Below are 14,516 nucleotides of genomic sequence, written 5' to 3'. Positions count from 1 at the left end.
ACACAGCCATGAATAAAGAACGAGTGCAACTTCTCCCAACCATCCAGGAACAGTTTGGTGATGAACAATGCCTTTTCCAGCATGATGGAGCACGTTGCCATAAGGCAAAAGTGATAACTAAGTGGCTCAGGGAACAAAACATTGATATTTTAGGCCCATGGCCAGGAAACTCCCCAGACCTTAATCTCAATGAGAACTTGTGGTCAATCCTCAAGAGGCGGGTGAACAAACAAAAACCCACAAACTCCAAGCATTGATTATGCAAGAATGGGCTGCCATCAGTCAGGATGTGGCCCGGAAGTTAATTGACAGCATGCCAGGGCGGATTGCAGAGGTCTTGAAAAAGAAGGGTCAACACTGCAAATATTGACTCTATGCATTAACTTCATGTAATTGTAAATAAAAGCCTTTGACACATATGAAATGCTTGTAATTATACTTCACTATTCCATAGTAACATCTGACAAAAATATCTAAAGACACTGAAGCAAGCAAACTTTGTGGAAATGAATGAGTCATTCTAAAAACCTTTGACCACGACACAGATCAGTCTTCACCACAAACCCACCTACCACACAATCCTCAGACTACACAGTCTGACAGTGGCCTAAAATAGGTCCTGTAGCTTAGTGCTCAACTTGTGTTGAAACAGCCCCTCATGTCCACCATTCACTAGAGCACACTGCAACTAGTCAGCAGACTGCTGTAGAGTAATGACTCACTTAAAAAATGTTGCCCTCTTGACTACAATAACCTACATAACATTTAAAAGCAATCAATTCCCTAAATTGGTATGCGTGTATGTGTACATGATTATGATGTAACCTACCAATAAATTGAAACATATTCTCTTCAAAACTGCGTAAACAAGTCGTAACTGCGTAAACAATAGTAAAACTAGATCGGTCAGGTCCCAACACAGCATGTGCACTGAAGAGTCCATGGAAGTAATTCATCTGCTGCGTGTGGTGGCAGTCAGAGAACTATTTATAAAGACTAGTGCCAGGCAGTCAGATAACTATTTATAAAGACTAGTGCCAGGCAGTCAGAGAACTATTTATAAAGACTAGTGCCAGGCAGTCAGAGAACTATTTATAAAGACTAGTGCCAGGCAGTCAGAGAACTATGTATGAAGACTAGTGCCAGGCAGTCAGAGAACTATGTATGAAGACTAGTGCCAGGCAGTCAGAGAACTATGTATGAAGACTAGTGCCAGGCAGTCAGAGAACTATTTATAAAGACTAGTGCCAGGCAGTCAGAGAACTATTTATAAAGACTAGTGCCAGGCAGTCAGAGAACTATTTATGAAGACTAGTGCCAGGCAGTCAGAGAACTATGTATGAAGACTAGTGTCAGGCAGTCAGGTCATTTTAAACCCGATGGCCAGTAAAACAGGAATAGTTATTTCCAGCCATATACCACCGCCAACAATACATCACTTCTCTGTCATCTTGCAAAAAGCTTAAAATTATCTTCTCTTGAAAAACAAATAGAAATGCCTGTCCTCAATCCATCTCAATAGAAACGTCAAGGTTATAGTTTCAGGGATACACCTAAAGTATAAATGAGCCAGTATGCTACAGCAGGAAAATAATCCCGCAGCAACAGGAAATGTGAATTATTATGTGGATTATAATGAATTAACATTTTTGTAGGAGTTGACACACATTTCGTAAGGGAAAATCAAGTCTGAGATTTCAAAGAGGAAATTACAAACTTGAGAAGACTTAAAACCTCAAGGAAACAAAAATGTTTTAAATGTCCCCCTGCAACAGGGTGATCAAATTAAGATCCTACATCTGTACACACAAATGTAAGTAAGGGAAATGAGGGTGGGGCAGGGGAGTGCTTAGTGAGCAAAATGTTAATGGACCACAAGCTTTAAGACTTGAACCTGACCAAAAATACAACCCACTGCACTGGGTGTGTCTCTGAAGCTGGTCTGAGGCCCGTCTGGTCTGGGGAGACAAGCAGGGGTGTAGCTGGTGCTTAGGGACAACACTCTCTACTGCTAATGGGGAGTGTATTTTAGGTAACATTACCAGGGAACAGACAGAGAAGCATGGACAACATAGTGATAAGACAATGAATGGTTGACAGTCAAAGGGTGAAATCAAAGTGAAGATACACAGTGGCTTATTATTTTAGATGATCTTTGGTCCATATAATCGACTGTAAACTCAAAACAGGCACTGCGAGTAGTCACTCTGCCACAACAAAAAGCCACTAAAGCATTTGAGCAAAAGGACATGTTAAAATACAGACTGTAATATACTTCATACGGTAAAATATGAACATCTATTTCAAATGTTTACAAGCAATAATAGATAGTTAATTTGGTATTACAGCTGCATGCAACTGAGGAATTCTGCATTTTCCAGGCTATATTGCACCAAACTCTTTTGTGAGGCAGGCAAATTAAACTGGGAGCCCTAAACTAAACCCCACGTCAATCTGGAGACAATTTGGGCTGAGACCCATTACTACACGCTTATAGATGGTCCCTTAGCTCAGACAACAACACCAGGCCTAGGCATTTACAGTAGTAAACACACACACTGCTAATTAAGACTGTTGGCCTAGGTATATACACTTTAGCCTTTTAGACCTGGGACTGGAACTGCTCATAGCCCCTAAAACACACACAATACTCCAATTCACACAAAAGAGAAACAAATCAACTTAAGCCAACTCCAGAGCAGTTATACTGTAACTATATGTCACAATATACAGTGAGTATCCACATGGTTGAAACTCACTGAAATAGTAAGCGGGACTATTTCGCAATTGTGTCATCTTCACCATGACAATATGCAAAATAAATATACATAAAGTTAAACACATACTGTTGTGATCAGGGTTGAACTCCCGATAACGTCCTATAGCACAGTAAGGCAGAGCAGGGCTAGGAAGAGCAAGGCTCTCTGGGCTAGCTAAGCTAAAAAGGCTGGCGTCTCAGGATGTCTGAAAGTTGTCCCAAATGGCACTCTAATCCCTATGTAGTGTACTACTTTGACCAGGGTCCATACACAGCTTCAGACATGAATTACAGACTGCCAGTTATCTGCCTGTCTGGCCTTTACAGGGCTTAAGTCCTTCATCACTTTGAAACCACATCGTGCTTTAGTAGCCTCCACTAAAATTGCCTGCTCAGATTTCAAAATCTAGTCACCCAGGTACCAAAAATGAGCATTTCATCTCCTCAGAAGTGGACTGTGTCCCAAATGGCACCCTAGTCCCTTGACAGGGACCATTAGGTCAAAATAGGGCTGGGCGATAAATCAATAGCAATAATTATTGGAGGTAATTACTTCCCTCAATAACGATATAAAACATTTAGATTCATTTTCGATAATGTCGATATAGAATAATTAGGTACAGCAGTCCATTTCACCTCTGTGACGCAGCAGGAACGTGCAGAGAAGTGACAATATGCACGTGGAGAGGTATATGCCCACAAAAAAACACATCTCGAGTGATGGAGTAGCCACAATTAACCACGAACAATGTGTGATGTAGGTGAAAACAGTGTCCGTGATAGCCATAGAGAAGGAGCAGCTTACAACGAAGAAACTATCGATAAAAAGGGTTAAACTATTTCAGTAATTTGGAAGTGGTTTGGCATTTTGAAGTCCGACAGTAGAGTAGAACAATGTTGGGTGCAAATTGTGCCGTAGACAGGTGGCTACGAAGTCCGGTAATACGACAAACCTTTTTCAACATCTGAAGCAAAGTCACTCTTTGGAACATGCAGGAAGTTTGAGTTTGCGCAACGGTATTGATTTTTTTTCTAATCCAACAATTGTTTACAGACAGATTATTTCACGGAATCATAATTCAAGTGGGTCAGAAGTTCACATACACTAAGTTGACTTATGTCATGGCTTTATAAGCTTCTGATAGGTTAATTGACATCATTTGAGTCAATTGGAGGTGTACCTGTGGATATATTTCAAGGCCTACCTTCAAATTCAGTGCCTCTTTGCTTGACATCATGGGAAAATCAAAAGAAATCAGCCAAGACCTCAGAAAAAGAATTGTAGACCTCCACAACTCTGGTTCATCCTTGGGAGCAATTTACAAACGCCTGAAGGTACCACGTTCATCTGTACAAACAATAGTATGCAAGTATAAACACCATGGGACCACGCAGCCGTCATACCACTCAGGAAGGAGATGCGTTCTGTCTCCTAGAGATGAACGTACTTTGGTGCGAAAAGTTCAAATCATTCCCAGAACAGCAGCAAAGGACCTTGTGAAGATGCTGGAGGAAACAGGTACAAATGTATCTATATCCACAGTAAAACAAGTCCTATATTGACATAACCTGAATGTCCGCTCAGCAAGGAAGAAGCCACTGCTCCAAAACCGCCATAAAAAAAGCCAGACAAAGATCATACTTTTTGGAGAAATGTCCTCTGGTCTGATGAAACAAAAAATGTCCATAATGGCCATAAAGACCATTGTTATGTTTGGAGGGAAAAGGGGGAGGCTACCAAGCAAAGAACACAAGGAAGCACGGGGAAAGGCAGCATCATGTTGTGGGGGTGCTTTGCTGCACTTCACAAAATAGATGGCATCATGAGGAAAGACAATTATGTGGATATATTGAAGCAACAGTCAGGAAGTTAAAGCTTGGTCGCAAATGGGTCTTCCAAGTGGACAATAACCCCGAGCATACTTCCAAAGTTGTGGCAAAATGGTTTAAGGACAACAAAGTCAAGGTACTGGATTGGCAATCACAAAGCCCTCAAACCTATAGAACATCTGTGAGCAGAACTGAAAAAGTGTGTGCGAGCACACCTGACTCAGGAGGAATGGTCCAAAATTCACCCAACGTATTGTGGGAAGCTTGTGGAAGGCTACCCAAAACGTTTGACCCAATTTAAACAATTTAAAGGCAATGCTACCAAATACTAATTGAGTGTATGTAAACTTCTGGGAACTGGGAATGTGATGAAAGAAATAAAAGCTGAAATAGTTCATTCTCTCTACTATTATTCTGACATTTCACATTCTTAAAATAAAGTGGTGATCCTAACTGACCTAAGACAGGGAATCTTTACTAGGATTAAATGTCAGGAATTGTGAAAAACTGAGTTGAAATGTATTTGGCTCAGGTGTATGTAAACTTCCAACTTCAACTGTACCTGCTCCCTGGCCGCAAACATGGAACAATTTTCCTTCAAGTATAATTGTATGTGTAGCTCACATAATAAAAAAAAAAGTAATCTTTATTTAACTAGGCAAGTCAGTTAATAACAACTTCTTACTTACAATGACGGCCTATCAGGGAGCAGTGGGTTAACTGCCTTGTTCAGGGGTAGAACAACAGATTTTTACCTTGTCAGCTCAGGGATTCGATCTAGCAACCTTTCGGTTACTGGCCCAATGCTCTAACCACAGTTTGTTCAGACATTCTTGAGCTTGAAGAAGATATGCACCTTTTAAACATTATTTGATTAATATCATGATAATTATCGTTATTGAATGAAAAAATATATAGATATCGTGATAATTTAGTCAAAAGTAGTGCACTATACTCTATAGGGAATAGGGTGCCATTTGGTACATTCTTCCATCCCTGTGAGTGTTTTACGGGCTCCGTTTCCCTTTAAACCTTCCTTCTTGTTCTTGCCATGTAAAATAAAGCTGTTAATGCCTCTGTGATGACATTACCTGACAAAAGTAGAAGACCCTAACAAATGGCAGTTGTCATAGTAATCTAAAGAGAACCATTTTACCAACAGCTAAAGGTGCTACCTTTGATATGTTCCATTGGGAAAAAAATATTATCAATCCAATAAATGAGTCGTTCCCCAAAATGAGTGCCTTTTGCGTCCCTTTCATATTTTATTTAAATATGAAAGGGACGCAAAATAAGTAATTGTGCACAAATATTGAATTTGAAAAACCTGTTATTAAATCAGGGCGGCAGGGTAGCCTACTTACTATAGTAATTAGGGTTGCACAATATAATCAGTGAATATTTCGGAATCAGCCGATATTAGCTAAAAATGCCAACATCGGTATCGGCCAATGTCTAGTTTAATGCCCTGATGTGCAAAACCGATGTCAAGGCTGACATGCATACCTATATAAATGTAGGTACATGACGTAATGACGCCACGTAACATTTTGCACTATACGTGCAACACAACATTCCTAAACTAGCCCACGATGTCTGCTGTGTGGATCGAGCAGTCATTTGAAAGAGTAACAGAATTTCAGCGAGACGAGGCGAAATCCATTAAAGCCAAGGTAATGGAATTCATTGCCCTTGACAATCAACCGTTCTCTGTCGTGGGTGATGTTGGCTTTCGCCAACTGATCGAGCACCGGTACACACTACCATGTTGCCCTACTGGAATTACACAGTAATAGTGTCACTGCTATTAGCTTCACAATATACATACTATGGAATGCCGTTTTGGGTATTTGTGTGTCAAGAAAGATACAGTAGCACTGTCAAAGCTGTACAAAAGTCTGCAAACAAGCAAATATCAGCCACGAACGATGTGTATACAATACTGCGTCGGTAATAAAGCATAATTTGTTTGACCGCAACTTCTGGGGTTGTGCAATATTTAGTTTCCAACTAATGTCTGAGTCTTTAAAGGAAATTAAGTTCATGTATATATAATTTGATATACAGAAGAATATACATAACTGTCTTATGTTTATATTATCTTGTTTGATATTGTAAATTTAATTGCTTGGTATTTAGCTAGCACCAATACAACCAGCCTGAAAACAATGACCAGTAGAAACTGCAGTGATTTTCATTCTTCTTAACAATGATTTAGGAATCCTTGTGAGTAAGTATTAGCTAGGTTGCCACTTGTTGTTCACCTATTGAAATTGAACTTCAGTTCATGAAAATAAATAGCTAGCCAGCTACTTAACCCTGTTGCCCAAAGCTAAAGTTATAAGCAGCCAGCTAGCTTCATTTGGCTAGTGAGGCTCAACCGGACTGTGTTGTGAAGCTAGCCACAATAAGGATTAGGCACAATAGTGACATTTGCAGATGGCCTTCAAAATAAAACTGTCATTGACAGTGATGCAAATGAATAGAAATAGTAGAATTATACCATACTTTTATGTTGAAGGCTAACCGCAAAGTCCATTATTGTAGCTAGCTTCACATAGATGGGTCAATGATGGCCTACCCCGGATGAGGCTGGGCCAATTGTGTGCTGCCCTATGGGACTCTTAATCATGGCTGGATTTGATACAGCCTGGATTCGAACCAGCGACTGTAGTGCCCTGGACCGCTGCATCCATGTGTGTGTGCCAATTATTTAACTGTACTAGAATGCTTAAAAAGGCAGCATTTTTTTTAGATCGGTATCGGGTTTTTTGGCAAGGAAAATATTAGATTTCGGTATCAGCCAAAAATGTCATGTGGGAGCATCACTGATAGTAATTTCTTTATTTTAAACTTCTTAGGGATAGCCCCCTTTTTTTCAATTTTCGCCTAAAATGATATACCCAAATCTAACTGCCTGTAGCTCAGGCCCTGAAGCAAGGATATGCATATTCTGGGTACGATTTGAAAGGAAACACTGAAGTTTGTGGAAATGTGAATTGAATATAGAAGAATAACACAATAGATCTGGTAGAAGAAAATACAACCGTTTTTTTTCTACCACCATCTTTGAAATGCAACAGTTCTAGCCATCACTCTGCTTGTAATTCCGATGGTGTCCACAAGACAGCAGCAGTGTATGTGCAAAGTTTCAGACGGATAACTTGAAGTATGAGCAAACTACTTGACATTTAGTGTGAAGTCACACAGGTACATTCGGGCAAATCGTGAAGGAGACATTTACATTCTTCTGCAAGAATATCGTCAAATCTGTATACTTGGACTTTGAATTAGCTTTTCTAGTATTAGTAGCCATATTATAAGTTCAACATTTGCAAAACACCCAGTTTTCATAACTCTCCATATTCTTATAACTTTTTGTCCAAAAAGAAAAGGCTTGCTGTCGCACAAGGTTAGCGGCTACATTTTGCGACAGATACAGAGTTTCCCTGCTCATTGGCCATCTAGTTAGCTTCGTTTGACCCCGATTGACTGTAACTTTGTCAAATAAGCACCAATCAAGTGAAGACCGCCAACGTCATTGGGTGCTATGAAGGTGCCGCTCTCTGACCAAATTTAGTGTCCTATAGGATATACTACACCCCTAATGACATAGTGAAGTCTGGTTACGTTCTAGGATCTCTGAGGAATAAATACGAATGTGATTTGACTGGTTGAAACAACATTTACGGTTAGATTTTCACAGATTCCTTTCTTTGCAAATTGAATGAGTGGAAACACAAAATCGATTGTGCATGCTATATGGACCTTTTTAGGATATGAAAAAGGATTTTATCTAACAAAACAACACTTCATGTTATCTCTGGGACCCTTTGGATGATAAATCAGAGCAAGATTTCAGAATGTAAGCACACATTTCACCTTCAGGAGGTGAATTTATCAAACCCATCGCGGTGAAAAAAAGTGTTTTGTTGTTAGGAGCTCTCCTCAAACAATAGCATGGTATTTTTTTTCGCAGTAATAGCTACTGTAAATTGGACAGCGTAGTTATATTAACCTGTTGCTTCTACTCGGGAAGCTTGCGTCCCAACTAGAGCTCTGGAAATGCAAATGCGCTACGCTAAATGCTAATAGTATTAGTTAAAACTCAAAAGTTCATTAAAATACACATGCAGGATATCGAATTAAAGCTACACTCGTTGTGAATCCAGGCAACAAGTCAGATTTTTAAAATGCTTTTCGGCGAAAGCATGAGAAGCTATTATCTGATAGCATGCAACACCCCAAAAGACCCACAGGGGACGTAAACAAAATAATTAGCATTTCGGCGTTACACAAACCGCACAATAAAATAGAAAACATTCATTACCTTTCACCATCTTCTTTGTTGGCACTCCTAGATGTCCCATAAACACTATTTGGGTCTTTATTTCGATTAAATCGGTCCATATAAAGCCTAGATATCGTTATATGTAGACTGTGTGATAAACGAAAAAAACATCGTTTCAAAACGTAACGTCATTTTTTAAAATTCAAAAAGTCGACGATAAACTTTCACAAAACACTTCGAAATACGTTTGTAATGCAACTTTAGGTATTAGTAAACGTTAATAAGCGATAAAATTCATCAGGAGGCGATGTAAAGATCATTAGCTGTCCGTCTGGAAAAATGTCCGGCTAGAAACTCAACGAAAATATCCGGTCCTAGACCGGATTAGATACGGTGTCCTGTATGTGTTTGACCAAGAAAAAACTCGAAGGGAAATGACAAGACTCTAGACACCCTGTGGAAGCTGTAGGTACTGCAACCTCAGTCAATTAATTGTGGTTCACGTTTATCAATGGGTTCAAGTAGCGCATGGATATATTTTCCCCATTTTCAGTGATCAGTTTTTCCTGTGCTTTTCGATGTAAATGCCGTTCTGGTAAAGCCACAGCAGTGATTTAACCAGTTTTTTAAACGTCTGAGTGTTTTCTATCCACACAGACTAAGCAAATGCATATACTATATTCCTGGCATGAGTAGCAGGGCGCTGAAATGTTGCGCGATTTTTAACAGAATGTTCAAAAAAGTAGAGGGTCGACTGAAGAGGTTAACAATAATTGAAGCTTTCAGCCGATATAAGACATATGTACCGACATTTGTTTTTTCTCTCAAATCTGCGCTCGTGACACACGTCACTGCATGATTTACAACTATCCCGTTGACGGGATGCCTATCCCTAAGTTGGGAAAACGTTCAACTTTATTTAAAAAAAAACGTGCTCTTCACGACAGAAAAGAAATGTTGTCAAAAAATATATACATGTTTTTGCCAAGTTACACTACTCAAAAGGCACCTAAATCGATGGAACAACCCAACTACTGCTTTTCTTGGCCAGTGATCACTTGAAAAAGAGATTTGAAAAATGTTCAGTCAATGGGAACAACCAAGGAAATGGCACCATTGGTCTCCAGAGGGACAGGCAGAGCAGAGAGGAATGTTCAGCAACTGCTGTCTTTAAATAACCACTATTCATCATGTGCTTTCTGCAACATGTCATAGGAGGTGATTATATAAAAGCCTTCAGCGGGGTGGAGGAGATGCAGGACCATGGGTGCAACATACAAAGGATTTGGTTTACTTGCAGGTAATAAGGGTTGTGGACTTCAGCCTCCCACAACAACACCAGTAAATAGATTCTACCACATTATGACGTCTGAAGGATAGAACGTGTTTCTGCACAGAAAGATATAGAATAATAACTATACAACAATCCCAGTACTGAAGTGTCCGATTTACATCTGTAAGAAGATTTGCATTACACTGTATGATGTAATTGTGTAGATTAGGATAGATTGAAAGTGCAACACAGCAGTTTTAGAGATTATGTTTTGTGTTGCCTTCACCAAATGGAAAGGAGCTGCAGCATGTGGAGTCAACAACAACAAAGGTCACAAAAGAACTACAGAGACAGTTCAAATTCAGTAACAGCCACTGCACAAAAGCCACTGCTTCTGTTATGAACTGGCCCACAGTTGTTTTCCAATCAGTGGTCATACATGTATTTTCTATAGAATTCAACTGGAATTCTCTGCCAGTCAATACATACAGTACTGTATGCTATGGCTTTTGATGTGTCTGTCTGCTGACAACTACCTCAACTAAAGAGAGAAGAGAAAAATAGTTTTATGCTTACAACAATTCATGAAGTGTATTTTTTATACACTTATACACATATACACACATTCAAAAGTTTGGGGTCACTTAGAAATGTCCATGTTTTTGAAAGAAAAACACATTTTTGTCCATTAAAATAACATCAAATTGATCAGAAATACAGTGTGGACATTGTAAATGACTATTGTAGCTGAAAATGACAGATTTCTTATGGAATATCTACATAGGTGTACAGAGTCCCATTATCAGCAACCATCACTCCTGTGTTCCAATGGCACGTTGTGTTAGCTAATCCAAGTTTGTTATTTTAAAAAGGCTAATTGATCATTAGAAAACCCTTTTGCAATTATGTTACCACAGCTGAAAACTGTTGTTCTGATTAAAGAAGCAATAACACTGGCCTTCTTTAGACTAGTTGTGGAACAGGGGAACCCAAGAGCAGACTCAGATGAGGAGACTGGATGACGTAACCAAGGTATTTATTGAAACACGGGGGGGTGGAGTGCAGGTCAGGGGAAGCTCCGGCAGGTTGCTGGAAAACAGGTGCTGGAAAACAGGTGCGGAGGCTGAGGCTGGATCGAGAGGGTTTGAGACAGGGTAAGCAGGTCCAGAGGGAATCCAAGGTAGTAGTAGAGTGGGGAATCAAGAACAGAGTAGCAGAATGACAAGACGTGGGACTGGAGACAGGGACCAGAGTCAGCGCGGGCAGAAGGAGCAGAGATTACAATCTGGCAGCGTGGAAGTGGCAGGGCTGAGTATATGTAGAGGTCTTGATTATGGAACAGGTTGCAGCTGGTGGGGATCTGCTCTGACTCCAGCACACCGGTCTCCCACACACACACACACACACACACAGAGAGTACTGGAGGAGTGGTGGCAGGTCAAGGAGACAGGATAAGCAATAGAGGGCGTTGCAGGAGCAGATGTGACATTTGAGTATCTGGAGCATCAGCATTTGCGGTTTGATTGCAGGCACAAAATGGCCAGAAACAAAGAACTTTCTTCTGAAACTGTTCTGAGAAATAAAGGCTATTCCATTTGAGAAATTGACAAGAAACTGAAGATCTTGTAGAACGCGGTGTGCTAATCCCTTCACAGAACAGCTCAAACTGTCTCTAACCAGAATAGAAAGAGGAGTGGGAGGCCCCGGTGCACAGATGAGCAAGAGGACAAGTACATTAGAGTGTCTAGTGCAAAACACCAGTCTCAACGTCAACAGTGAAGAGGCGACTCCGGGATGCTGGCATTCTAGGCAGAATGGCAACGAAAAAGCCATATCTCAGACTGTCCAATAAAAAGAAAAGATTAAGATGGGCAAAAGAACAGACACTAGACAGAGGAAGATTGGTAAGAAGTGTTATGGACAGACAAATCTAAGTTTGAAGTTCTCGGATCACAAAGAAGAACATTCGTGAGACGCAGAAAAAATGAAAAGGAGTGCTTGACACAATCTGTCAAGCATGGTGGAGGCAATGTGATGGTCTGGGGGTGCTTTGGTGATAGTACAGTGGGAGATTTGTACAGGGTAAAAGGGATCTTAAAGAAGGAAGACTATCACTCCATTTTGCCATGCCATACCCTGTGGACGGCGCTTAATTGGAGCCAATTTCCTCCTACAACAGAACAATGAGCCAAAGCACAGCTCCAATCTATGCAATAACTATTTAGGGAAGAAGCAGTCAGCTGGTATTCTGTCTATAATGGAGTCGCCAGCACAGTCACCGGATCTCAACCCTATTGAGCTGTTGTGGGAGCAGCTTGACCGTATGGTACTTAAGAAGTGCCCATCAAGCCAATCCAACTTGTGAGAGGTGCTTCATGAAGAATGGGTGAAATCTCTTCAGATTACCTCAACAAATTGACAACTGGAATGTCAAAGGTCGGCAAGGCTGTAATTGCTGCAAATGGAGGATTCTTTGACAAAAGCAAAGTTTGAAGGACAATCATTATTTCAATTAAAAATCATTATTTATAACCTTGTCAACATCTTGACTATATCCTATTCGTTTTGCAACTCATTTAATGGAAAACAAGGACATTTCTAAGTGCCCCCAAACCTTTGAACGTTAGTGTATGTATGTATGTATGTATGTATGTATGTATGTATGTATACACACTGAACAAGAATATAAATGCAACATGCAAAGTGTTGAACCCATGTTTCATTGCATGTTGCATTTATATTTTTGTTCAGTATATATTTGACAGAGCTACAGTAAGAATGTAAAACGGGGGCAGCAGGTAGCCTAGTGGTTAGAGCCCTGGACTAGTAACCGAAAGGTTGCAACTGCAAGATCAAATCCCTGAGCTGACAAGGTATAAATCTGTTGTTCTTCCCCTGAACAAGGCAGTTAACCGACTTTTCCTAGGCTGTCATTGAAAATAAGAGTGTTCTTAAATGACTTGCCTAGTTCAATAAAGGTGAAAAAAGACTGACCGTCCAATCACAAATTAGCTGCATGCAACTTAAAGGCCTGCTAGGTGGAAAATAGGCTTTCTCCATGTTTCTCTTGTGTCAAGTGACCTTATGACCAAGTTGGTCTCCATCACCATTCCTCAATATTATGATAATTTGATTGTTTAAACAGTTATTCAAACACAATACTTATTCACATACATATTTGGAATGGGAAAGACAAACAACAGTTATTAGAAACCTCAAATTCCTCACTTACCCTATTGGAGGTTTTGTGGCTGTGTTGACTTCTCCAAAGTCCATCTTCTGCATGTGGCACTGACTGTTTTTGCTAATATCCCAGTTCAATGGTAAATGCTTGGCTATCCTCAATATTTTCCTTTTGTCCTGTCATCAAGGACACCAAAGCTCTACTGATATGTAAGCCCATTGATATCCAAATAACCGATAAAACAAAAAAGTGTTATTTTATAATTCAAACAAAATATGGGTGCAATTTTTCTAATGAAACAATATTTGAGAATTGTTTGATTACTTCTAGGCGACAATACAGTAAACAAAATGTCAGTAGGCCATTTAAAAATAAGAATTACACATTAGTTTCACATCAATTGCAAAATAGGATTTACAGGCCCATACAAAAGTGACTGCTGAAATTTGACAGACTAAAGTCCTGCAACATAGTAACAGTTGTCTACACAACAAAAAGTCGCAGCGCAGAGACACAAAGTAACCACATAATCTTTCAGGATGTGATAGGTAGAATATTGTACTTACGTCGACTCAAACATTGTTTCAATTCATTTTCATATTCTCATAGCAGGTAATTGCAAAGCGATTTTGGAATAATCCGTGTATATGCCTGTTGTCCCTGTTCTAGTCCAAACCCGCCTTCGTCAGCACTCTAACGTCAATCATGCTCATTGGGAATTCACTGCCAGCTCCAGAAGGCGAGCGAGCGGTAGGACTGGGACGCACACAACGCGACAGTTTTCATTTATTTATTTTTTATTGAGAGCCACATTTAACTTAAAACACATTCACGTTTTGATCGCTGTTTATACATCAATTTAATAAAACTATGCTACTATAAAGGTGTAAATTGGGAATAATTTAATGTAGTACTGTGGAAAGAATGAGTCCATTTCGTAGGCAGGCTGTAAAGTAGCACTATTTGGGCATGGTAGGCATATTAATTAAAAGGTTATTTCTATTGAGTTAAGCGAACGCATCGATAATGAAGAACTCATAGTTGCCAATACCATAAAACTCTGTTTCATCATACTGAAAATCCAACTATTTGAATTCAAACCCTGGATCCCAGCATCCCTTGCAATAACTTATTCACTTAAACCCCGCCCCTTTCTTTACGCACCACAAACAGCCCACTT

The 14,516-nt window shown here is 39.9% G+C and overlaps 1 protein-coding gene across 3 annotated transcripts in view; it reads right to left on the bottom strand.

Annotated features, from left to right (window-relative positions):
- The window catches only part of LOC115102771 (protein cordon-bleu-like), a 68,618-nt gene extending 54,258 nt beyond the window's left edge, over window positions 1-14,360 (bottom strand). Inside the window, exons 1-2 of one of the 3 annotated variants that reach the window (XM_029623056.2) lie at window positions 13,903-14,360; window positions 13,385-13,538 (exon numbers count right to left, since the gene is read on the bottom strand). In XM_029623056.2, coding sequence (XP_029478916.2) covers window positions 13,385-13,437 — 53 coding nt within the window. In that variant the 5' untranslated portion in view covers window positions 13,438-13,538; window positions 13,903-14,360. The remainder of the gene's footprint in view (window positions 1-13,384; window positions 13,539-13,902) is intronic. The other 2 variants (XM_029623063.2, XM_029623071.2) reach the window with 2 other exon arrangements.
- Window positions 14,361-14,516: the final 156 nt, after the last annotated feature.

Source organism: Oncorhynchus nerka, linkage group LG3 (assembly GCF_034236695.1).
Source record: "Oncorhynchus nerka isolate Pitt River linkage group LG3, Oner_Uvic_2.0, whole genome shotgun sequence".
NCBI classification, from domain to species: domain Eukaryota; kingdom Metazoa; phylum Chordata; class Actinopteri; order Salmoniformes; family Salmonidae; genus Oncorhynchus; species Oncorhynchus nerka.
The sequence above is the reverse complement of the archived record's forward strand: the minus strand, read 5'-3'. Positions and strand labels throughout refer to the sequence as shown.